This window comes from Gorilla gorilla, chromosome 10 (assembly GCF_029281585.2).
Source record: "Gorilla gorilla gorilla isolate KB3781 chromosome 10, NHGRI_mGorGor1-v2.1_pri, whole genome shotgun sequence".
Taxonomy (NCBI): Eukaryota; Metazoa; Chordata; class Mammalia; order Primates; family Hominidae; genus Gorilla; species Gorilla gorilla.
In genome coordinates, this window is record NC_073234.2 from 132,353,691 (window position 1) to 132,379,728 (window position 26,038).

At 42.8% G+C, this 26,038-nt stretch overlaps 1 protein-coding gene across 4 annotated transcripts in view; it reads left to right on the top strand.

The window, feature by feature from the left end:
- Positions 1 to 26,038, top strand: part of FBXW8 (F-box and WD repeat domain containing 8) — a 118,030-nt gene that overhangs the window by 38,983 nt on the left and 53,009 nt on the right. For all 4 annotated transcript variants that reach the window (XM_055358121.2, XM_031000984.3, XM_019039143.4 and 1 more), the window contains one exon: positions 14,737 to 14,894. In XM_055358121.2, the coding sequence (XP_055214096.1) occupies positions 14,737 to 14,894 (158 nt within the window). The remainder of the gene's footprint in view (positions 1 to 14,736; positions 14,895 to 26,038) is intronic.

A 26,038-nucleotide genomic window follows, 5' to 3' on the forward strand; every position in this document is an offset into this window, starting at 1 on the left:
TGTGGCATGTTATGTGAGATTTTCATTAAGGCAAACAGTTTGTATTTCATGAAGACATAAAAAAGTCAAGCAAAGATAATAAGTGTTGGCACAGACAGGCCCTGTTCTCATCCTCTTTTTCTAAATCCCTTATTGTGAAGAAGGGCTTTGGCCACACATAATCTTCCTTCGCCACCATATAGTACCTATTTGTTACTTAAGTTGTCCTGAAATTGTTTTTTTTTTCTCCATGGCCAACACATTTAATTTTAGCTTCTGTAAATTCCTTCAGCTTCTGTCCCAAAAACCACTTTGATGAAGTCTTCCTACTTTGTTACAGAGGTACATTTATATATTTATTTACTGTACAATAAGATCAGTTTTCTTTCTGGATTAGGAAGATGTCATGAGCTACAGCCTCAGACTGTATACTTAATGCCATAAAGTAGAAACCAGAACACTTAAATTTCTGAGTTTGGATCAGCTATGGAGTGAGACGCCTTAGGGAACTTCCTGCTTATGGGAAAATAAAACAAACCTTGGACTTTAAAACTCAGTAGTAGAGGAGTCCTTTTCTTTAAAGAAAAATCTTTCCTTAAGCAGCATTCCTTAAAGAGCACCTTTTGAATAGAAATTCCACACAGTCGGATTATTTTAATATTTTGTGGCATGCAGTGCCTATGAAAAAAAGTATTTCTGCTTTAAACAAGATATACCCAGGAAGCAGGCTTTTCTTCAGTTTCTGTTTCACTGGCTATGATTTAGAGGTGAAAGCCCTTCTTGGGAGTGCTGCAGAACTAGTTTTAGAAAGATTGATGGTCCAGATACTTGCGATTCTGTCCATTAAGTTATCGATGCACGTTGGGCTTCTCCACCTCGTTGCTAAAATGTGGGCCTACGATCGCGTGATATGCAGCTCCTTTCTACCCACGGATGCTACAGTTTGGTGCGAACTCCAGAAGGTACTTAGATCATTCCAGCTTAAAGGGATCTCTGCCTAGAGTGTCAGAAGACACTTGAGGACAGAAGGCTGAGACTGGACTGAAAGAGTCGCAAAAGAACTTAAAAATAAAGGAGAGCCTTGAATCTCAAAGCCAATTATGAATTTCTTCTCTGGAGCTCCCGAAGGGCAGGCCCCCTACGAGTCCAGATGCCAGTCCTTCTCTCTCTGCCTCTCTGTTCCCTCGGGGTCTGTTCAACATTACAGATTATGCCAGCACAGAGCACGATGGCCACGTTCTGTGGATCGATAGGATGAAACTTGATCTGTGGGTCGAGAGGCTCCTGGTGGCTCCTCTTTCTAAGAAAACCTTACGTTGATGGCTTAGCATGAGAGACTTCAGTCTTGCTTGTATGTAGAGCATCTTGTGTTTATCATTAAAATTTTATCTGGTGGTTACGATGCTTGTTTTCTGGGTCAGATCTTGAATCCCTTTTCATTTGAGACAGCGGTGTTTGTGGTTACCTCATTCCCAATCAATGTTGAATTCACCAGGCTTTCTACAGTTATGTATCTCCAAGGAGCTTCTTAAAGAGACAATGGCCAACTCACCCCTTCTTTCTCTTGTACTTACCTCGTGTTTCTCTTATTCTTCTTTTTTCCTTCCCTTTTCTCTTTCTTTTGCACAAGTGGAGTCTGTTCAGAGGCTTAGTTTTATGTACCTAGAGCTAAACTATGAAGCATTTTTGCATTTACACCTATTAAGTACATTTCACATCATTGATGGAGAGCAGAATCTCTTCTTCTCACCTTTACAGCTCTCTATGTAAATATTCCTAGTTTGGGGCCATGCTGCATAGGCCCAGACTGATATTTATTGCAGTGAACCTCATGATGGACCCAGTCATGGTTCTTCCCTACTCTCCTTTTCACATAAAACCAGTGAAATCTGAAAATAGTCACTCGTTGATAAACGCATTTGACACTCAAATACCCATCATGTGAACAGGACCTGGTGCCTGTCTCCCTGAGGCTTGTTTTTCCAGTGGGGAAACATTCTTTCCAAAGCATTTGATTGTTCACTCTTTTGTCCATGAGTCTTTGCTTACTCTACAGTCTTACAAATAATTTCTAGTTAACTTTTCCTGACATTCAAAGCTCTTTGACATTTCTTTCCAAGCTACCTTTTTCCTTATTACACTTGTCAAGTGTACCTTTGTTTTTTCCACACTGTTCTATTTAGTTACCTCTGACTGCATCATTTTTTTAGTTAAGATACAGTCATATGCTGCATAACAGCGTTTCAGTCAATGATGGGCCCCATATATGACATTGGCCATTCATGTACCCTAGGTGTATAGTAGGCTCTGCCACCTGGGTTTGTGTAAGAACACTCTGTGATGTTTGCACAATGATAACTTCACCAAAGGATGCATTTTTCTGAGTGTAACCCTGTCGTTTAGTGACACGACTGTATAATTCATATGCCATAAAATTCACCCTTTCAAAGTGTACAATTCAGTGATTTTTTCTTAGTAGATTTACAAGGTTGTGCAACCAACACCACTGTCTAATTCCAGAACATTTTCATCAACTCGAAACCCAGAACCCATTCTTTAAGGCCTACTCCAGTCCTGTCTCCTCCCAGAGATTTCTCTAGCACCGTAGCCTAGCGTCCACTCTTCTCGGAACTCCTAGAGACGGGACCATCTACAGCTGACAGGACAACTCATCGTGTGGCCTTGCTGTTTCACTGAAACATTTTTTGTTTTATATTATTATTTTACTTAGAAATAATATTTAACTTTACAGCCATCTACTGTATTTTCTTTCCAGCAATTTGTAAGCATCTTTTTAAAATTTACATTTAAATTTTTATTTTTTTGAGACACAGTCTCACTCTGTCACCCAGGCTGGAGTGCAGTGGTGTGATCTCAGCTCACTGCAACCTCCACCTCCCAGGTTCAAGCGATTCTCCTGCTTCAGCCTCCCGAGTAGCTGGGACTACGGGCGTGTGCCACCACACCCAGCTAATTTTTGTATTTTTAGTAGAGATGGGGTTTCACCATGTTGGCCAGGCTGGTCTCAAACCCCTGGCTTCAAGAAATCCGCCCACCTCAGCCTCCCAAAGTGCTGGGATTACAGGCGTGAGTCACTGCACCCGGCCTGTAAGCATCTTTTAAAACTATGAGTGGTATGTAATATTTTGTTAAATGTATACTGTTTTATATGGAGTAAGCATTAAAACTTAATACACAGACTCCCCTTGTCCCCTGCCACCTGTATATGATGTTATATGGGAAACTAGAGAAATGCCTATGTCTGTTGTCTAATTTCTTAGTTTTCTCAGTTTAGAATCATACATTTTTAAACCTGGAAGGAACTTTAGAGATGATGCGTTCCAAGACCCTCATCTTGCTTGAGGTGGCGGAGGCTCAGGGCCAGGCTGGGTGTGCGTGAGTGGAGCCGCTCCGCTGTGTTTCTGCAGCATCCACAGGCAGGGCTGGCTGGTGAGGCTGCTGTTTCCAGCCCTCATTTGCTGCTCTGAAGCTTTGGCTATTATAGCATCATTTTGGTTTTTCTTTTGTGGCACGTGTCTATTTAAAAACAAAAGCAGCCGGCTGGGCGCGGTGGCTCATGCCTGTAATCCCAGCACTTTGGGAGGCTGAGGCGGGCGGATCACAAGGTCAGGAGATCGAGACCATCCTGGCTAACACGGTGAAACCCTGTCTCCACTAAAAAATACAAAAAAATTATCCGGGCATGGTGGCGAGTGCCTGTAGTCCCAGCTACTCGGGAGGCTGAGGCAGGAGAATGGGGTGAACCCAGGAGGTGGAGCTTGCAGTGAGCCCAGATCGCGCCACTGCACTCCAGCCTGGGCGACAGAGCAAGACTCCATCTCAAAAAAAAAAAGACAAAAAAACAAAACAAAACAAACAAACAAAAAACAAGAAAAACAAAACCAGCCGGGCACGGTGGCTCACGCGTGTAATCCCAGCACTTTGGGAGGCCTAGGCGGGCAGATCATGAGGTCAGGAGTTCAAGACCAGCCTGGCCAACATGGTGAAACCCCATCTCTACTAAAAATACAAAAATTAGCTGGGCTTGGTGGCGGGCACCTGTAATCCTAGCTACTTGGGAGGCTGAGGCAGGAGAATTATTTGAGCCTGGGAGGCAGAGGTTGCAGTGAGCTGAGATCGCACCATTGCATTCCAGCCTGGGCGACAGGGCAACTCCGTCTCAAAAAAAAAAAAAAAAAGAAAAAGCAGTGGTAAAAACCATGTTGTTTTGCAACCGTGTTAGAAAGTAGAGAAGAGAAAGCCACTCGAATTCTAGCATGGAACACAACCTTTATTAAGGTCTCCCATGTGTCTGGTTTGGTTTTCAGTCTGTTTTTCTATGCATGTTTTTTCATAGTGTGACTATAGCCTTTGTTAGATTTGTGGCCTTTTCCCTCACCAAACTGATGAATTTTTTTCATGTTGCATATTTTTCATTACTTTCTCTGACTTGTTGCAAAAACACTTTGGATAATTATACCCCAATTTCCCTATTTACTCCCCTAATAGTGGACATTAAGGTCATTTCCTGTGTTTTGTTATATGTATGTTATGAATATTTTATGTATAGATGTCTGCAAATTTTTCTCCTTTTTAGCATTACAAATCTTTATTTTAAAATGATTAGACACATGCTACTGTAGAAACTTGAAATTCTATATAAGTATATAAAATAAAGAGTTAAAGTTCTCTCATTATCGTCTCCTAGTCTTGCAATCCTGATTGTTTTCCTAGGCTAGAGTCCTGTAAGCAGAATTACTGGATTTAGGGGAATGAATTTTTATTTTCCATTTTAATAAATTATTTAAAAATGCTTTTGTAGCCCTCAGCTTCTTTGCAATCTAACCTTTTGACTTGAAGTCTCCAAACCATCCCTGCCATCTTCCTGTTAGTGCTGTACATAGTGAGAGCCCGTGCCTCCTGCCCCTCTTCCTTCCTCCCCGTCTAACCTCCCTCCAGCTGGCTCCGTCCCAGCCCCACTGTGCTGCACTCTCCTCTCAGAGGTCACCCGTGATCTTTTGGTCAACAAACCAATAGCCTTTTCTTGGCTCATCCTCTCCAGCCTCTTGGCAGCATTTGGTCCTGTTGACTTTCGCCTCTTGAAATGGGGAGGAGGGGGGCGCTGTATTAAGCATCTGTATGCCCTCAGAGTCTAACATCTTTCCCAGGACCCAGGAAACTTTGAGCCAAGTGTGTAAGAAAGGAACACTCCCCTTCGGCGATTCCACACTCTCTGGACTTCCATTACCTCCGTGAGCGCCTTCTCTGGCCCTCGCTCTTGTCTTTCTCTGCTGTCACTTGACCACTTAGCAAGGATATGCAGCAGCGCAGAAAAGACCTGCACCAGTTGTTTTCTTTGTTGGAGAGATAAGTGGACGTGCCTTCAACTGCGACTGAGGCATTCAGACACAACTTTTTGCTTTTTCAGCGAAAATTTCTCATTTCTGTAACTTGAGAAAAATTTGTGTTCATAAGTCACCAGTCTCTACAGAATCAGTCACCTGTCTTTCTCTCAAAGTTCAGCGCCTGTCTGCATTTGCATCTGTGATCTGCTGGACCTCCTGAAATGCTAGCGAGGTTTAGTGTGTGTTTTCCTTGTGTTTTAGCACAGAGTTTGTCTAGAAAGTTAGTTGATAGTAAGTGATCAGGAAACGTATCTTTTGTTTGTTTCTTTGATTTATTGTGGTAACAGCTCTTAGAATTTTAGAATGTTTTGAAAATTGTATGTTTATCCTTGAGGAGAAAGAGTAGAAGAAAGGGGCATATGGAAACATCCCTGTTCTGTTTTGTGATGCTTAGACTGTTCTCGTCTTCCTTCTCCCCAGTTGCCCTCTGGAAGTTAAGTGTTGCAATCAGATGACATCATGAGTTCAAAAAAGTCACAGTATAAAACCTGAGGTGCAGGGCTAGGTGTCGTTTGCCATAAGTAGTGAAGGAGAGCCACCTAGTGAAGAGTGCATCTCAGGTAGAACCAGTAGCTCCTTGGAGGCCTTGTGCCAGCTCTGCTAACCATTAAGCCATTAGCTCACCAGAAGCTTTTATGAGATGCCCAGGAGTATGATGGTGTTTTGCAATAAACTCTCTCCTCAATGTTACTTGAGATTCATAAGGCTAAAGCATTCTAGTTGGCATAAGCAAACACACTTTTCTATTCATATGAGAGGACATTTTCTCTTTTGGTTTTTAAAAAAACACCAAGCAACCTGTTTGTGTTGAGGTTTTTTTCATTACTCCTAAATATTTTCTCCCCTGGTTTCTGCCTTTTTAGCATACAGTTCCTGCCTTTACTGGAATGAGCAGGGCTGTGTATCCATGTTTCTCTTCTGCCTAGTGTGGTTGGAAGGAGAACTGTATCATTTGTTGCAAACCATTAGCGCTCTTCTTACCCTAAAAACACTCAGTTGTCCCATTTTTGCTTCATTCCTTTTGAGGCAAGTGTGCCCAAGTAGATACAAAACAAAACTGCCCATACCTCTCTAGCAACCAAGTGATCTCTGGCTGCTGCTTCAGCTGCCAGACATGGCCTGATTCAAATACGTTTTTATTTTTCTGAGCCCCATTCATACACCCTGGCATCAGAGTGAGAGGGTTTGCAGTTCTTTGTAGACAGAGAGCAAAATTTGGAGCTTCAAATTTATATATGTAAAAATTGGTGTCTGAATCTTTGGTTGGTTCAGTTTGCCTGTTGGCCCTTCAGTGGAATTTTATCATTGTTTTACAATTAAGAAGTACTGGAAAATATAATTTTAAACAGGGCAGGCACAGTGGCTCATGCCTGTACTCCCAGCACTTTGGGAGGCCAAGGTGGGTGGACCACTGAGGGTCAGGAGTTTGAGACCAGCCTGGCTAACATGGTGAAACACTGTCTCTACTAAAAATAGAAAAATTAGCTGGGCATGGTGACACGTGCCTGTAATCCCAACTACTCGGGAGGCTGAGGCAGAAGAATCGCTAGAACCCAGGAGGTGGAGGTTGCAGTGAGCCGAGGTCGTGCCACTGCTCCCCAGCCTGGGCAACAGAGTGAGACTCCATCTCCAAAAAATAAACAAAGTCATCTAAGGTAACTTGAAATACCTTGCTTTTAGCTATGCTGTCCTCTGCTTTTTCCAGTAATTACAAATGTACCTTGTTATTAGCCGGGCACAGTGGCATGCCTGTAATCCTAGCACTTTGGGAAGCCAAGGCAGGTGGGTCACTTGAGGTCAGGAGTTTGAGACCAGCCTGGCCAACATGGCAAAACCCCTTCTCTACCAAAAATACAAAAATTAGCCAGGCATGGTGGTGCACACCTGTAATCTGAGCTACTTGGGTGGCTGAGGCACAAGGATCACTTGAACCCGGGAGGTAGAGGTTGCAGTGAGCCAGGATCATGCCACTGCACTCCAGCTTGGTGACAGCAAGACTGTCTCAAAAAAAATTTTTTTTTAAAAAAGGACCTTTTTATCGACTGTATACCATGCCAAAATATGAATAGTAGCTTTAATGTGAATACGTATATATTTGCCCTGAATTTAAAAATATTTTCTGTTCGAGAACTGAAGCCCTCAAGGATGGTGTTTCCAACACTCGCTTAGTTTTATATGTATGTGTAAAGAAATAAATACTGCCTATGGATTACTTTGAGACTGTTGAGATAACAGATGCTTTGTAAATAACATAGGTATAAGGTTGTGTGAGATAAATGTTGCCCATATATACTTACTAAGGATATGCGTTCCATTTTTCTCCTTTTTTAAAAAAACTTTTTCCCCTAACAGTTTTCCTTTAAACCTTGTTTTGTATAGATTTTCTGCTGCTAGTTATTGTGACATTGGACTGTTTCCCATAAGGAATTCGATCATTACCCGTTAGGGACCTCTTTTTAAAAATACTTTTAAATTTATTTATTTTCTGCTGTGAGGTATACATGCTCTTCTGGTAAATAAGTCTGAGGTAAGATATTGATAAGTGACTAGAGGAGAGCATTACATTTATTATATCTTTAATGAAGGAGCTCCAGAATATCCTTAATAAATACTGGTGAACTCATGACTGCATTTATCCATCTCTGGTTCTCCGAGGAATAATGGGAAGGGCCACAGCTACAATAACTCTGCATAATCATCATTGACTCTGACTCTATTGATTGTGATTAACCAAGATGTATGGAAAACAGTTTTAAGTGTGTAGTGCATGTATCTCATAAGGTCCATTAAGACGTTCATTATTTTTCAATTGATGCGTCTTAAGCCCCACTTGATGTTTGTTGTAGTGCATTTCCACAGAAGGACTCTGCACTGTGGGATTGAGTTCATTTTGTTAATTGCATAATACAACCCCATCATGTTTCATAGAAAATAGTAAATACTCTTGCTTTTATTGATTGGTATTCTTTGGTATTACTGAGGAAATACCAAAGAAGCAAAGGAGCAAAGAAATACCAAAGAAGCAAAGGAGCAAGTGAATAGTTCTTCAAACTTTTACATATTAAGGGCACGAATGTTTCTTGAAATGTGGACACTGCAGTTTTAGGAGCCTCTGCCTGATTGCTCAGTAGGCTTTAAACCACTTCCATCTCCTGGGTTTAAGTCAGTAGATTCATTCATTCCGTCAACACCCACTAAGCATGGATGAATACCACACAAAACCCCCTTGGTCATGGGGAGTTTATAGGCTGCCAAGGGATCCAGTTACTGGTGTTTACAGAACACTGTGGGAGGTGTTAGGGTTGGGGAGGAGCACAGTGCCATAACATGCTAGGGAGAGGCACCTCGTACAGGCTCAGCATCAGGCTAGCTTCCTGCTGGGAAATGACTTTCAACCTGAATCCAGAAGGATGACTAGGACTTGGCCAGGTGGAGTTTTATATGGGGCAGAGATGCTGCCCTCCTCACTCCCCAACCAGTAGTGATCATGAATAACTCATTACTGCATTTGTTTTTCTGGTAAGCTGGATGAAACACAGCTTCAGAATCCTTCTCAACACAGAGCTCTAGGCAGCCACTACCACGTACTGGATTTGACACACAAATGAAACCATTTGCTGTTCCTGGCCTGAAGCCTCGTAACAGGGCCCCTCTTGGCTGCTCTGGGTGCCTGATCAGAATAGAACTGTGACTTGGTTTGGGAGTGGCTGTTTGCGTATGATCCTGTAGAGAAAGAAGTCTTGCTAACGGTTCCATATGTTCTCCTGCATCCCCTGAGAAGCAGGCATGGGAGGCAACAGGTTGCATCTGCTCAGCTCCCAGTCCTGCTCCCAGCATACTGAGCCTTTTTTGTTGGCTTCTCACCTTCCAGTTGCAATTTAGTGGTCGAATTGATGGGTTAGGGTCAGGGGCTGTGTCCTGCAACCTGAGTCATAATATTGAAAACAATAAATTCCTTATATTGCACTTAAATGGGGGTGGTTCTTAAAAGCAGCATTTGTTTAAAGACAGTGTCATCTGAGGAGGCAGAGTGGCTTGTTGGCTAAGCAGTGATTGAGAAAAACCTGGGGCACATTTTGATCCCAGCTGTGCCACTAAAATGTTTTTGTGACCCTGGGTAAGTCACTTAACCTTACTTCTCAGCATTCTTAAATCAAAACCACCCCCCAGCTTGCTAGGAAGGGCCTTAAAAAATTTTGTTTTTAGCAAATAAGAGCTGACACCTGGAAGCAAAATGGAAACGCTGCTGGATACTTATGAAGAAAGGTTGTTTTTAGCTGTACAGTATTTATTCCTTCTTATTCTTCTAGTCCCTTAGTCCAATAAGTAGTCTGCTTATTGGAAACTTACTAGTTAATGAAAGCTCTTTGGTGGTAAATCATTTTAAATTGTCAATCCCTCTGTCGTGCAGAGCTTGAGAGAGGCTCTATTCCCATTCTTTCAACAAAAAATCAGCTGTGGTCTCTGACCTATTTATTTAGAGGTAAACTCAACCTTGCCAAGTGTAGAAAAGACTGGGAAAGCACACAGCTTCACTGGGCTGGGGCATATCCTCATTTGGAAAAGACTTCTTTCTTCTTCAGTTTTTCCTTAGTGTTCTTACATCAGCTAGTATATTAGTTGCAGTTGTACTTTGCACAGACGCTAATTAGAGAGCCATCAACATTGGGGTCCAAAGCCTTACTGACAATGTAACTGTCATAGTGGCATCTTAATTGGTTGAGTGTAATTGTCATTAGGCAGCGATAAAGACATCTGGAGCTCTGGAGAAAAATCAGCCTTTTTTCCTACCTCCATTCGTTATCTGTTCTTGCTGCTCCTGGCCAATGTTGTTAAGCACTTTTAGATCACATTTAGGGTTTGGTCCAGGTCCCTCTGCCCCAACCTGTGTTTTACCCTACCAAAGATGTCTGTTTCCTTAGCACAAGTTCATGAGCATGGAGGCTGCCTCCCATGCTATTGTGGCTTTCACTTAGGTTAGATTTGAGAGCCCGCTGCTGAGTCATAATGCAGTACCTGCTGCAGTAGCATATTTAGTCTCAGTTCCTGTCAATACAAGAGATGTAGAGGCTTTTATATTTTACCTCCTGAGTCATTTTGCAGCAAAACATTTATGTTATTATCATAACTTTTGGTCATGGAGAATGAAGTTAATTTAAATAGATATATGGAAAATTTCATGTTTATTGAAATAATTTAGCTTATCCCGTTTTATAGTTTTTAGTCAGTTTGGAAATAAGTGGAAGCAGTCTAATGCACATCAGTGTGTACATTCTGGGTGTTTCACTAATCATTACCACTGGAAAGTGGGCAGTGGAAATAAAGAGGTACCCCTCAAGCCAGTCAGGTTGTTACCTGCGGACACCCCCTTTCAGTCACCATTTATTTATGATGAGCTCTGCATAAGGCACTGTGATGGAGGCTATGGCACTGCAGTAGGGCCTTCTTGAAGACTTTACAGTCAAGTTGAGGAGACGATCAATGCATATGGACTGTAGTAGTAAAAGCAGTTTCTTCAGATAAAGGGCATAGTAGTTGAGTCAGAAAGCTTCAGGCTTTGAGGAGGGGAGGGGAGGGCCTGTGTTAGACCTTGAGGGGTTGGTAGGATTGGGCTAGGTTGGTGGTTCTCAGTCTTGGCTGTATATTGAAAACATTGATGCCTGGTTCTGTCCCCAAATGGTCAGATTTATTTGGTCTGGGAGGCTGGAATGCAGTGGCACAATCTCGGCTCACTGCAAACTCCACCTCCCAGTTCAAGCGATTCTTCTGCCTCAGCCTCCCAAGTAGGTGGGATTACAGGCATGCACCACCACACCTGGCTAATTTTTGCATTTTTAGTAGAGACGAGGTTTCACCCTGTTGGCCAGGCTGGTCTCAAACTCCTGACCTCAGGTGATCTGCCCCTGCCCTCAGCCTCCCAAAGTGCTGGGATTACAGGCATGAGCCACCGTGCCCGGCCTGTATCTGCACTTTTTAAAGCATTCCAGGCAATTTTAATGTGCAGCCCAGGCTGGACCCCACTGGGCTGGGAGGTGAGGAGGTGAGGTACTGCAGCAAGGTGGGGCAGGGAATCAGAGTTCAGAGGCAAGAGCATTTGGGATCCTCTCTGGAAGCCGGCCCGTGTGAAGGGAGAGTAGAAAATGAGGCTAGGGAGAGGGGTGGAAGTTAGTTTGTGGTGGGTTTTCAGTAGGTCTCATAATTAAAATTTCATTCAATAAGGCGTTAAGATGTAATACTTTATAGAGGGTTCTCTGGGTATATGGCAAGCGCTGTTCTAGTCTGTCTGTTCTAGTCATTGCATGCACAGCTATGAACAAAACCCAGACCCTGAGCTCAGAAGCTTCAGGCTGGTAGGGAGATGAACAGTGAGATGATCACAGACATGCACCACTGCCATGAGACGTCCAGGCTGCCGTGAAGGTAGATCGTAGTGCGGTGTAGTGTGGCATGTGAGGGAGAAAGGAAGTAAAGGAAATGGTTCCAGAAGAAAGATTCATGCAGTCAGGTGTTTTGAAGGGCTTGGCTTGTGGGGGGAGGATTGAATGGAAGAAGCTCGGAATCAGGGAGCCTGGAGTAGTCGGGTGTGAATGTGAGGTGTTGGGGAATTTGGACCAGGGTGGCTTCTCTGGGAATGAGCAGAACAGAACAAGCTTGGCACCTGAGCATATATAGTGGTGCGGGTAGTGGGCCACAGCGGTGTTGAAGGGGCCCCTCTCCTTCTGTACCAGTGACCTGGGACTGATGATCCCATTGATAAAAATAAGGAATTCAGACACAGGCTAGCTTGGCCATGAGCTGAAGCATTTGATTTTAGACGTGTGGAGTCACAGTGTGAGTGGACCAACCTCCTCTGTGGGAGAAAGGCTTGCCCAGGAGCCCCTCAGATATGAATAGAGTGCTGTTATCTGTGGGGTTCCTGCCCTCCCTCTCTTCTCTTTCTCTGAGTAAGGAGCGGGCTCAACAGTTTCTGTTTCACAGCTCACTATTGTCTGGTTCAGCAGCTAAAGTACCTTTTTCCCAAGCTTTGTTGTTTTGCTGTCATTTTGGCTCCAAACTCTTTGTGTTCAGGGAGCTGGGGGGCTAGAGCTGAGGCCACCTAAACCGTCTTTCCTCTCCACCCTCGCCTCCCCACTGTGTCCCCTGGGGGGGCACCACTGAAAACAGTGTGCAGACTGCTGGTGTGGTGTGACACATGGTTAGCAGGAAGCAGAAGGACAGAGACTGGCAAGAAGGAAATACAGTTTCCTAGTTTATGTACTTCTTTTTCTCAACGTGCCTTACTTTTCTGATCTGAATTCCCTTTATCTTTCTTTCACTTACCATCTGTGTATTTCTGAAAGACGTTGCCATCCTTCTCATCTTTCCTGAATTGGCTGGTTCCTGTCACATAGAATTTAACCTTAAGAATCTAGTCCCCCAGTCTAGACATTCAAACATGTCTCATCTGTTGTGTCTCTGTAGCTAAGCAAGTGGCCTTACTCCAGCAAATGGCCTGAGTCGTTCTCAGGGTGTCACACTGAGCCCGGTATTTTGAGGGCAGTGAGGTCCGGGGTATGTGTTCTGGTATAGGGTTCCTCATTCAGAAGGGTGAGCTAACCGCTGCTTGGAGAGCCTGGGGGCCAGTGGCCGTGCTTTGGCTGGGGTGATCTCAGGATCTGCCCTTGCTTGCACGTCGCTGGGCTTAAGGACATTCATCTTGTGTTTCTGTTTACTGGAGGATCAGTGGACAACCCAGAGGTACAGCAGGCCAGGTTCAGAAAGCACGTCTCTCCCGTTTGGCTCTTTATCCCACGTGCGCACTCTCTGGGTGCCACCCTGCAGGTAGAGAGCCAAGTTCTCCAACCAAGGAATTGGGGTGACAGAATGGCCTTTGGACTGTGCAATATATGTATTTACTGTAGATTAAGAATTTGGGTGCAGTATTGCTAGTGAACAAAGCACTCCTGAATCAGAGTACTTCTCTATAAGAAATTCCACCTGAGGCCAGCTGTGGTGGCTCACACCTGTAATCCCAACACTTTTGGAGGCCGACGTGGGTGGATCACTTGAGGCCAGGAGTTCAAGACCAGCTGGGGAAAACCCCATCTCTACTGAAAACTAAAAAAACAAACTAGCCGGACATGGTGGTGCACGCCTATAATCCCAGCTACTTGGGAGGCTGAGGCAGAAGAATTGCTTGAACCTGGGAGACGGAGGTTGCAGTGAGCCGAAATTGTGCCACTGCACTGTAGCCTGGGCAACAGAGTGAGACCCTGTCTCAAAAACAAACAAAAGAAAACAAAAACCAAGAAATTCCAGATTGGTCTTCTATAGCTACTTCACTAATGTGTCACATCATAGATTTCAGTGACTCAGTGAATCTCAGAGGTTATCTCATCAACTCGGCAAAGAAACCCTGCAGGAACTATGGCTAGGGCCTCAGGAAGACTATGAACCCCCTTAAAATCACTGGCCTATCTTTGTGATTGTGTGGTTCTATCATGAGGCCCTTAAAGGCATTTCTCACCACTTTTCCCCCCATAACACTCAGTTGCTTTACAAGTGGAGTAAAACCCTCTGCAGCAGACATAAGCAACATAGCTTAAATACCTTGGTGATGGGCAGCACCCCACTTTATCATCTGGCCATTCTGTCATCCTGGGGGCCTCAAGTCTGAGTAGGTTCGGCCTGGCCTGGCTTTGATGGAAGCAGTCATTTGTTGGAGTGGCACTAGTCATAGGAGAGAGTGAGTACTTCTATTTTCTAAGTGGGCAAAACCGAGCAGTGTCGCGCATTCAGCAAGAGCTTTTCATGAGCAGGCAGCATTGTCTGGCTGCTAAAGGCAAGATTTAATTGTTTCAGCAAATCAATTAGTCTTCAGGGACTTTAATCAGTCAAATCTGATGCATGGATGAGGTATTAGAAAGCCTGTGCCTGTGAGACCATTAGTTCTGAGTATCCCTGCAGCATCTCTCTCTGTCTTTCCTGTGAGTGAGTGTGTGCGTTTGTGGGTAAATAGTGGGGCTTATACAAATTTCTGCAGGTGATCCCTGTAGTGGGAGAGCTTGCAGGAGCAGATTATTGTAATAGTGTAAAAGGAAAAGCAAGGAGATCTTGCTACCCATGTCTTATTATTGTTTTCTCATTTGAAATTGTCACCATTGTGCTGTGAGAATGTGAAGCGTGTTCACAGCCTTCTGTCATCTAGTTGACATTTTCTCCTGTTGGAGTCACTCATCTAAACAGTGCCTCAGCAGTGGCTCTACACCACCCGATTCTTACTTGTCTGTTGTTGTAAGGCTCTATGCATTTTCCCCACCATAGCCCTGCTCTTCAGTCCCCTTTTGGAACCAAGTGTGTCGTTCTCTTCCAGATATACATCAGGGGATGTGAGAGTGTGGGACACCCGCACCTGGGACTACGTAGCCCCCTTCCTGGAATCAGAGGACGAGGAGGACGAGCCTGGAATGCAGCCAAATGTCTCCTTTGTGAGGATAAACAGCTCGTTGGCAGTAGCAGCTTATGAGGATGGTAAGTAACCACAACCCTCCTCCCTATTAAGGAAAAAAAAAAGCTTTACAAAAATTAAGCAGCTGTGGCCGGCTCCCCCCTGTAATCCCTCCATACGTACACGTGGGCACACACACATGTTCACACACATACACTCACTCGTGCCTTTATTTGAAGAAGTTGGCCAACAACCGTCAATGCATTAGTAGGCATTGGAACACAGCACCCATTAAAACTGGTGTTTAATTCCTACTGGAACTGTCAGGCTGGGCGCTAGTGCCAGACACAAGGCTGGCCAAAGCATCTTAAGCAAATAACTTGTTTGATGTAAAATATTAAATATACTTGGCCTACTTTTCCTTTAGCCTCTGCTCAGCCCAAAGGGAATAGTGAAAAGGGGATAGACATAGGTCATCTATTGATAAATGTAGTTATAGAAAAATAAAAGTCAGTGCCTACCTTTTCCTGTCACTTAATATACCATACCAGATAATTGGTAATAATATGTTTTCTCTTTGACATTGATAGAATTCTTTTTGTACATGAACAACTATGGATTTTTGGAACTAGGTACGAATAATCTAAAGTTAGCTTTATCTATGCAAAGAAACTCTTGACAGCATATAACTACTAGAAATGGTCATTTCAATGGCCATGATATCCAGTATGCCCACCTGTCATGCTCCTATCCTCCGTTATGTTGTGAAGTGTTGAATCTCTGCAAGCTTCATGTCCCCACTTGCCCAAAAGTTGGGACCACAGCATATTTCAGAATGTTAAGTGTTCATGTCATGGCACCACTGCAAATCTTCAGAGTCAGTGTGACATTAGCAGTTGGCTCAGAGGAACAAAACTAAAGTAGCTAATGGGGAATTTTATACCCATGTGCTGTGTAAAAATAAAAATTAGGGCTGAGATCTCACATACATACCTATATATATTTGAGACAGGGTCTCACTTTTTTGCCCTGGCTAGAGTGCAGTGGCACTATCTCAGTTCACTGCATCCTCAACCTCCCGGGATCCAGTGATCCTCCCCCCTCAGTCTCCTGAGTAGCTGGGACTACAGGTGCATGCCACCATGCCCAGCTAATTTTTTTTTTTTTTTTTAAGAGATGGAATTTTGCCATGTTGTCCAGACTGGTCTTGAACTCCTGAGCTCAAACTATCCACCTGCTTCAGCCTCCCAAAGTGCTAGCATTATAGGCATAAGCCACTGCGCCTGGCCTTGAAAATATTTTTATATTTTATATAATTACTTTAGCAACGTGATGTTGGTTTGATGTTAGTAGACACTATTGATGGATTTCCTTTTCAGCCTATAGAAATTCAGCTGAGCTGTTTCTGTGGTATAATTAATATTTCATATGTTTATTGAGACCCTGGATAGATACCATAAGAGCAGCTTGAACATGTTTGCTACTTTCCAAATTATCAATGAGTTTTGTTTCCAAAATACCTATGCAAAGATTGCAGTACTGTTAAGTTAGAATCATATAGTTTTAGGGTCATCTAATAGCCTTTCCCTACCATTCACACACACGAACATGCACACACATATTCTTCTACAGATGGGGAATCAGAGGTGCAAAGAAGCCAGGTAGGTTGAAGTCAGCAGTGAATCCAGAACTGTGATTGTGTCTCCAGGGCCGTGCTGCAGTGGTCGTGCTGTTTATGGAATCCTGAACATAAAGACTCTTGTAGAAATGTGCACCCAATTGATTTGCAGCCCATGTCTCACATCTCGTGAGCTTGAAAATACAGCTTGAGGTGATGTGCAGGGGTGCTGCTGCTGGTTTTATATTGTGAGAATTGTCTTCGTTGCCCTCATCCCCTGTTGTTGCACAGAAATGTTGGGAAACAATGTAGGCATGATAAAGAATCTACTTTTCTTTTTTGAGACAGGGTTTTGCTCTGCCACCCAGGCTGGAGTGCAGTGGCACCATCTCGGCTCACTGCAACCTCTGCCTCCCGGGTTCAAGTGATTCTCCTTCCTGCCTCAGCCTCCCGAGTAGCTGGGATTATGGGTGCCCACCACAACAACCAACTAATTTTTGTATTTTTACTAGAGACGGGGTTTCACCATGTTGGCCAGGCTAAGAATCTGCTTTCTTTGGTAAATGCTTAGCAAGTGATTGCCAAAATGTATTTTAAATTCTTTTTTTTTTTTAAAGTCATAGTTAGAATTCAAACAAAGCAAAAATGTATATAAAATGACAAAGAAAAAGTATGCAAAAAGAAGTCGAGGTATTCCTCCCTGTCCTACTTCCAGGCCCTCTCTCATTTTACTCGTGGGGGGTCCTGCTCTGTATACTTTTCTGCACCTTTTTTTTTTTTGATAACCTAATGGCACATCTTGGTGATCTTCCGTGTTCACACTTACAGGGTAAACCTTATTCTTTTTAATGCCTGTGTAGTACTGCATTATGTGGCTGTACCATCATTTATTTATTAGGGTCCTCATTGATACACATTTGAGTTGTTCATTTTTGTTATTGAAAACAGTGCTGCAAGCAATATGCTTGAACAAATGCCAGGATGGACTTGTCCACGGGTGGCCCTGGGGTGAGGTGCTAGTGATTGCTAGGTTGGAGGCTATGGCTGTTTTAGGCTTTGATAACTATTGCCAAATTGCCCTCCAAAAAGGTTTCACCAGTTTATAGTGTCACCAAAAGTATGTGAGAGTGACGGACAGGTAAAAATGGCATTTTATTGTCTTTGTTTGCCTTTCTTTAATTACATGTGGACATCTTTTCTTTGTGTGTTGTTAGCTGTTTCTATTTCTTTCTCTGCAAATTGTTTGTTCCTGTCTTTCTTCATTTTTCTTTTGGGTTGTCATCTTTTCTGGTTGAAAAGAAAGCTTGGGAAATAATCCTTGCCATATGTGTTTCCGATATTTTTTCCGTAAGTCATTTATTCTTTTTTGTTTGTTTTGAGATAGAGTCTGGCTTTGTCATCCAGACTGGAGTGCAGTGGTGCGATCTCGACTCACTACAACCTCTGTCTCCTGGGGTCAGGCGATTCTCCTGCCTCAGCCTCCCGAGTAGCTGGGATTACAGGCGCCTGCCACCACGCCCAGCTAATTTTTTATATTTTTAGTAGAGCTGGGCTTTCACCATGTTGGTCAGGCTGGTCTCGAACTCCTGACCTCAAGTGATCTGCCTGCCTTGGCCCCCACAAAGTGCTGGGATTACAGGCGTGAGCCACCGCGCCTGGCTTGTCATTTATTCTTTAATGGACTTGTTTTCTAGAAGGTACTTGGTATGTGTGAACGATGTTAATTTTTTAATCTATAAGTGAGTGGGGTTTATTTTGTAATTTAATGTTTTTGATTACTACATTTTTAGGGTTCAAAGATCAAAATAATATAAAGTTACGTATTGAGAAATCTTACTGCCACCCACTTTTGTCTGCTCCATTCTGAAGTAACCATATTTTTTACTTTCTTGTATATCCTTGTATTTTAGTATTACAAGTACAAGAAAATATGAGTGTGTATATTCTTATTGCCCCCTTTTTAAAAAACAAAAGATAGCATACTATTTACTTTACATGATTCCACACCTTGGCTTTTTTCTCTAAATAGCATATCTTAAAAGGCAGTGCATGTCTATGTAGAGAGAGTACCCCGTTTGCACACCTGAATGGTAATTCCATTGTGTATAAGCACTTTGGTTTATTGAAGGACAGTTGTGTTGTGTTTGCCGTTACAAACAGTGTTGTAGTGAAAAACCTTGTAAAGATGACATTTCACGCAAGTGCAAGGAGGATTGTTTTCTGGGTTACAGGGTAAATGCAAGTGGGGTTTTACTATTTTATGCTCCTACCAGCAAGCCATGAGAGTGTGCCCGCTTCCTCACAGTTTTGCCAACAAAGTATGTTTCCAGCTTTTGGGTATTCATCAGTTTGAGAAGAAATGGTCACCAAGTGTAGTTTTAATTTACATTTCTCTTAATGTGAGAAAGGTTAAATTAAAAAAAAATGTGTACCTGCTACTTGTAGTTCTTTCTTTTTCTTCTGTTACTGTTATGGCTTATTTTTTATATTTTTATCTTGACAAGTTCGTCTTGGATTAGCATGCAATATGGTTCCAAGTACATCTTTTTTCCAGCATCTCTTCTCGGAGAGCCCATTTCTACCTAACTGGTTTGAGGTGCTGCCTTTATAAGCTTTTAGCTATGAAATTCACTTTGTATCTGGGTCTGTTTCTGAACTTTGTGCTCTGTTTCAGCTGGTCTGTCTGGCAGCTTAAATTTACATCAAGCTTGTCAGTCTTGTCCTTTGGGGTTTCACGTCATGGTTGGGAAGATGATTACTCAACGCCTGGGTAAAATCTATAAGTGCTTCCAAGGCTGCAGTGTTTCCATTGAAATCTTTGATTCGTTTCAAGTTCATTTTGGTATTAAGGGCTCTTCCTTTTTTAGAGCCCTTGTGTTTCCCTGCTCCCCTCTCATGCTGAGCTTGTTTCATTGGTCTGATTCGGGTTGTTACTGTTTCTGTGATAAACAACAACTTCTATTCTTTCCCCAGACGTCAGGTGGCGTTACCTTTGGTCCCCCTTCAGTTTAACAGATCGACACTATGATATTTACACTAACATTTTCGTGAATAGCTACTTTTGGGCAAAGACAGATTCAAATAAACCCACATTTTTATATTGCTTCTTTCCAGGAGCAGCTCACTGGCACTTCTGAGGCAGAAACATGACAAAAAAAGGAATTTTACCTTGTGGGTTCTGCTGTCTAAAATTTGTGACACGGAAAAGAAGAATACGACAATAAAATGAGTTAACTTCAGTTCTCTGGTTGTGCCAGAGTGAGGCTCTGTAGCCATTGAAACGCCCTCGCTGGTCTACACGCACATTCTCGGTGGAGGGAATCGTATCCAGAGGGGGAGATGGAACCTGCTTTGGGGAAAGGGAGTCATCCCTGCATCCCTTTTAGCCTCTTTGCTCCGTAGGAACACTGTACACGCACCTGGGGTGTTGAGATTTGGCAAGGTGATCCACAGTTGTGATTTTTTGAATTCCAACCCTCTGGCCTCATATTTCTTCTGCCTTGTTTCCGATTGTCAGCACTGGCCATCCTCCAGTTTGATTTTACCACTAATTGTGTTGCACGTTACCATACCGAAATGAATCAAATCAAAATGCTTTTCCTGGAGCATTAGATAAAGCAGGCGAAGGTTCTGAGTAATGAGCAGATGCTGCTAATGCAGGGACGGCAGAGACCTTGCCAGGACTCCATCTGCTCCGTGCTTGCCTGCCTTTGGCCTTGTGCCACAGCATTAGGGAATGGCAGTGTGCTTCGAAACCCGCTCCCTGGTCACCGAGTTTGTCTTGAAAGCTCGCTCTTTGGTGAGAAATGAGATTACACACGTCTTAGGTGCAAAGAAGTTTTTATTTGTCCCCCTCAGTGGAGAGAGGAGAGACGCGATCTGGTGCATATTAGCATGAGGAAGCCTGGACAGGACAGCCAGCAGTCCTCTTTGTATGGTGCCATCAAGCACGGCAAAGTGGCTTATCCACCTCCGCAACACTCCTAGTGCAACTGTCTGAACACACACATGCTCCATTGTCCGGGACTGTGGCTGCCCTGGGCGGAGGTGACTATGATTTCACATTTACTGCCGTATCAACAATGGACGGGGGTGGGTCTCTCCAAGCTGCTTTTTAGCGGTGAACAGTAGGACCATGTTTTAGTTAGACGGCTGTAGAGACTAGGTACTTCTAAAGTTTTACTTAAGATTTTGTCTTTAGTAAAAAATAGTTCTTCAGTCCTTTGGCTTGTATCTTTTGTTTGTATGCTGATGATGACATTTGGATGTGATGACATGGCCTTTGAATACAGTAAACAACTACCCCCCTGCCCCCAACATTGAAGTTTTAGAAGTGATTCTTAACATGTTAAAGCATTGCTTGCGAGAAGGCTAAGGCAATTGATGGATTGTGGAGAAGTTGATTTTTTTCAAGGCCTTTCTTTTCCAGTCAGTCTTGTCCTAAAGGTTTCAATCATCAGTTCTTGCCTGGTACCTTTGCCTACTCACCCTTAGGTCCAGGAATCTAGTCTTCATATTCAGATACTTTGCAAACAAAACAGAATGAGACAACTTTCTAACAGAAACCAAAAAAACACACCAGGTATAGTCCTTGTAAAAGATAGGGTGTGTTTATAAATGTAAACTTTTTTTTTTAACACTAGGAATGCTCACATTTTAAACATTCAGAAGGGAATTAAAACATCTAGACTGGGTGTGGTGGCTCTGGCTTGTAATCCCAGTGCTGTGGGAAGATCTCTTGAGCCCAGGAGTTGAGACCAGCCTGGGCAACATAGTGAGCCTCCGTCTCTACAAAAAATGAACTAGCTGGGCATGGTGGGGTGCACCTGTGGTCCCAGCTACTTGGCGAGCTGAGGTGGGAGGATCACTTGAGCCCTGGAAGTTGAGGCTGCAGTGAGCTGTGCGTGATTGCTCTGCTGCATTTCTGCCTGGGCAACAGAGCAAGACCCAGTCAAAAAAAAAAAAAAAAAGGCAGAATTCTGAACTGAGGGGGTTTTGGTGTTTAAGAAATCCTTTTTAGGGCATTGAACTTTAAGTTGACCTCCACCTGGCATATCTAGGATGTTAGAGATTGTTTCACAGACAGGCCACAGAGACTGTATTAGGGGCTGGAGGAAGTTGTTGAATACAAACGCTCTTTAAAAGTTTTTTCTATTCCTCAGTGACAGGAGCTTGAAATGATACATGCTCTGGGTAGAATCTGTGTTATATCTGAATAATGGGGCAGTGGGCCTCACATGAGAGTCTACAGATTGGATTTTGGGTGAGAGCTGTGAGATCTGTAGGAATTTTTTTAAATCTGTGTTTTTGTTTTTATGGTAATCTTAAAAAAAATAAAACTAGATCTTTTGACCCCATTACTCAACTGTGCTGTGGGATCTCGGTACCAGAATTTACACTTTGTGTTTGAGGCTGTTGGTACCAAGTGACCACCTGCATGCCCGTATTGACCTTGTCATGAATTGTTTTTCACACCGAGTGGCGTCCATAGTGAATTTTTAGGAATCTACAAGCCCTCAAAGTTAAGAAACACTGGAAAGGCACCATAGTATGCTAGTAGGCACAGACTAATGGATGACCAGTTTCTGGGATAACTATGCATTTTTGAAGTTACTAGTGAAAGTAAATTGAAATATTTTTTCTCCTGTAGAAAAATGTGGCACATTAAATTTACACTATAAGATTTAGTGTTACTCTTTTGGTTTCTTGGAGGTGGTTTTACTGAAAACTGATTTTTAATAATAGACATTAAGATGCATAAATTCACAGTAGCTGTTCTATTTTATTACAGTTGAGTTACAAACTGAAAGAAGCAATAGTAGCACAAGGTAGCTTTGGGGAGATAGTTTAGACTGGAGAAATAAATTGCCCAAGTTCTTAAGTGTACCTAATGACAACTGAGCATGAATTTATTTGCTTTCTCAAGGAAGATAAATCGAATTTTAAGTGAGAGAATTTAATTTCCCTTTCACTATGTGCAGTTTTGGTTGTATTCATTTTGAACCCTAGGGCTTGATCAAACTAGAAGTAAGTATATTTGTGGAATGAATATATTTTTGTTTGAAAAGCAAAATGCATCTGCTTGCCTGCCTTTTCATTCAAAAAGCCATTAAACGGGCCCAAGTGGAGTAGAAAGGTGGTCTGGGGTCCAGGGACAGTGTGAGAGGGAAGCAGAGTGAGGCAATGGCCTGGGAGCTTGGTGGCATACAGGGAGACTGAGCAGGTAAGTATGTTGAGGCTCATGGGAGCCAGTTCTCTCATGCTTGGAGAAGGAAGGCTCAAGTACGGAAAGGGGATGGCCAGAATGAACCCTGTGGGGCTGGATTGGAATAGGAGGCATTGGTGTGGAATTTATGATGTTAAATATAGATAGAGAAGTAAACAGAGATGTACATGTATGTCGTATATATATACGTTTATGTGTGTCCTGGCTTTGTTTGCTGAGAAGGTGTAAGAGCATCAACAGCCCAGTAGCAGTGAGGACGCCTCGTGCCCAGCTCTTGAAAGTATCACTCTCTACTAAAAGGAACCAGGGATGCTTGGAGAAATGGTGGACTCCAGGGATGGGGCAGTGAAACCACACAGTAAGCCTGGACCATCTGATTGCACTGAAGTGAAGAAGTGCTTGAAGAATGATGACGACATGTCACAAGGACACATAAGTGAGCTTGAAGATGTTCCCACTGGCCAAACCTAGGACAACTGGAGTATCAAAGTCAATATTGATAATAACAGGTTACAACCCATTGAATAAAATAGGAATATATGAGTATATCATGATAAAAATAAACAGATCAATAAATAAAAAGGGAGGAGAGAAAAATTTCCTTATAGTAGAATGTCAACTAATAAATGCAGAAAGCATGATGGGATTAGAAAATTACAAATTGGCAACCATCACAGTAATAATTGATTCAGACAAAAAAAAATCAATTGAGGCTAAAACCAGAGGATAAGAATGGGATGAGGGATGGGGTCTTACATGGTCTCAAAAAATCTCCCCACTAAACACTTACTGATTAAAAGGGAGGAAAAGATAACTCTGCAGTCAAGGAATCTAACAGGAACCATCTTAATAAAGTGATCACATTTAACATCATCAGTAATGGTAGAATTGATAACCTGTGCCATGTGACACGATGCAGGGAGAAAAAACACAGAATCACTTCTTTGATATTATTCCAGCCAAAAGTGCACAGCCTGATCTAATCACGAGAAAATATCACACAAGCCCAAATTGAGGGACATTCCACAAAATGACTGGCCTGTCCTCTTTAGCACTGTCAAGGTCATGAAACTCAGGGAAGGTCTTAAGAACTATTCCAGGTGGAAAGAGAAGAGAGACCTGACAGTGGAGTGCAGTGTGTCATCCTGGCTTGGGTCGTTTTTCTACAAAGAACATTACTGGGACAGTTGGCAATGGGATCTGAACAGTGAGTATATAGAAGTTCTTGCAGCTTTTCTGTAATTTTGAAAGTTTCAAAATAAAAAGATAAAAAATAACGTGTTTTTGAGAAAGATGAAGTAACAGGAACTGTATTTATCTTTCCACCTTAACTAGAAAACCGGACAAAATATATTAAACCATGGTTTCTAGACATTGGAAAATAAGTAGCCCACGCCTGTGATCTCTTGGAGGAGAACAAACATGGTGAGGCCCACAGTTACACCAGCTCAGCAGCTGGAAACTCCAAACAAGGAGGGGGACCTAAACAGAGTCTGGTGGCCTCCCTGACTTGAGGAGGCCCCAGTGAGGGCTCAGGGAAGCCAAGGTGGATAGAATTTGTGGGCCAGAGTATTGGGGAAGAGGGAGCTCCCAGAGGGAGAACCCCAGAGATTGGCTGAGGATTCCCTCGAGTCTTTGGCTGAGTCCTACTCTGCACATGTGTAAGAGGAAATACCTGGATCAGGGAAAGAACTACCTGAAAGGAGAAGGCACAGCAATTCCTGGAGCTCACATGAGGCTAAGAATAGTTTGCACTTCCCCAAGAGTAAAAAGACCTTGTAATACATGGATTGTTGAGTGGAATCTTCAGAAGGGTACCATGTTTTAGTAATGGGGCTAATTCAGCCCTAGACTAAAAGCTGCTCGGGATCCCCTAAAAAAAAGTTGGAAAGCAAGCCACAAAAGGATCCAGCCGATTCTGAGTGTCTTAATTTTGCATCAGAATAAACTTCCATACTATTTTGTAGAATAGAACAAAAGCTAGCAACCAGCAATGTAAAATTCACAATGTCTGTCATCCAATAAAAATGAAGCATGGCTGAGGCAGGAGGATCACTTGAGCCTGGGAGGTCAAGGCTCTAGTGAGCCATGATCATGCCATTGCACTCCAGCCTGGGTGACAGAGTGACACCTGCCTCCAAAAAAAGAATATATTGTGCTACCCTGGTAACAGTAAGCACAGCTAGTGCCCAGATTTTGGTTTCTAAATGTTCTTCAATAAAAGGAACAAGGGCTAGGGCAGATAAATACAAGATGAATCTGGAACATTTTATGGGACCCAAAAGTAAGGATGTTTAAAATAAATAAAAAGATGAAGGTAGGGCATCTATAGGACAGTAGAACTAAATTGGAGCTCCTGAGGGCTAAAGGAAGGACAACTTGAGCAACAAAACATGATGATAGTGATGGATTATAACCTATGGATAATTACCCATGAGTCCATATTGGTATCAATAAATACTTGAATAAATAAAGGAGAAGAGATAGTTCTTCCTTACAGTAGTAGTTGAATTGCTGTATGGGAAAGGATGATGAAAATAGAAAGCCACCATTTGGCAAGCACCGTAATCATAATTGTTGTAGGCAAGAATCACCAGCGGATGTTAAAATCAATGTGATGAATGTCTCTGTCCGTTTGGGCTGTTATAACAAAACAGTATAAACTGGGTGACTTATAAACAACAGATGTATATCTCTGACATTTCTGGAGGCTGGAAAGTCCAAGATCAGGGCACTGGTAGATTCTATGTCTGGCGAGAGCCCTTCCTTCCAGGCAGTGCCTTCTCTCACATGGTGGAAAGGGCAAAGGAGCTCTCAGGCACTGTCGTCATGACCTGATCACATCCCAAAGGTCTCATTTCCTGGTACCATCACTTAGGGGGTTAGGATTTTAACACTGAAATGGTGGTAGGGGGGACACAACATTCAGATGAGCAATGAATAACAGGACATTTGCATGGTGCGAAATTATCACTCCGTAAGAGAAAAATAGTAACTTTACAGTAGAGAAAACTGGCAGATACCACCTTAACCAAGTGATGGTAGTTAACATGGCCAGTAATGAAACTTTGATATTATGTACCTCCTGATACATAATGCACTGGGAAGGCACAACACCTTCTGATTTTAAATATGAGGAAACAGCAGACAATTGAGAGGCCTACACAATAAATGAGCAGTACTTTTCAAAAGTGTCAGGGTCATGAAGGACAAGGAATGACTGAGTAATTGCCCCAGATTGGAGTCGATGAAGGAGACATGGCAGCTAAATGCTATGTGGAATTCTGGATTGGATCCTGGACCAGAAAAAATATGCTGGTAAGAGGACAGGTTAAATGCAAATAAAATCTGTAGATTAAATATGTTGCATCAGTGTTAATTTC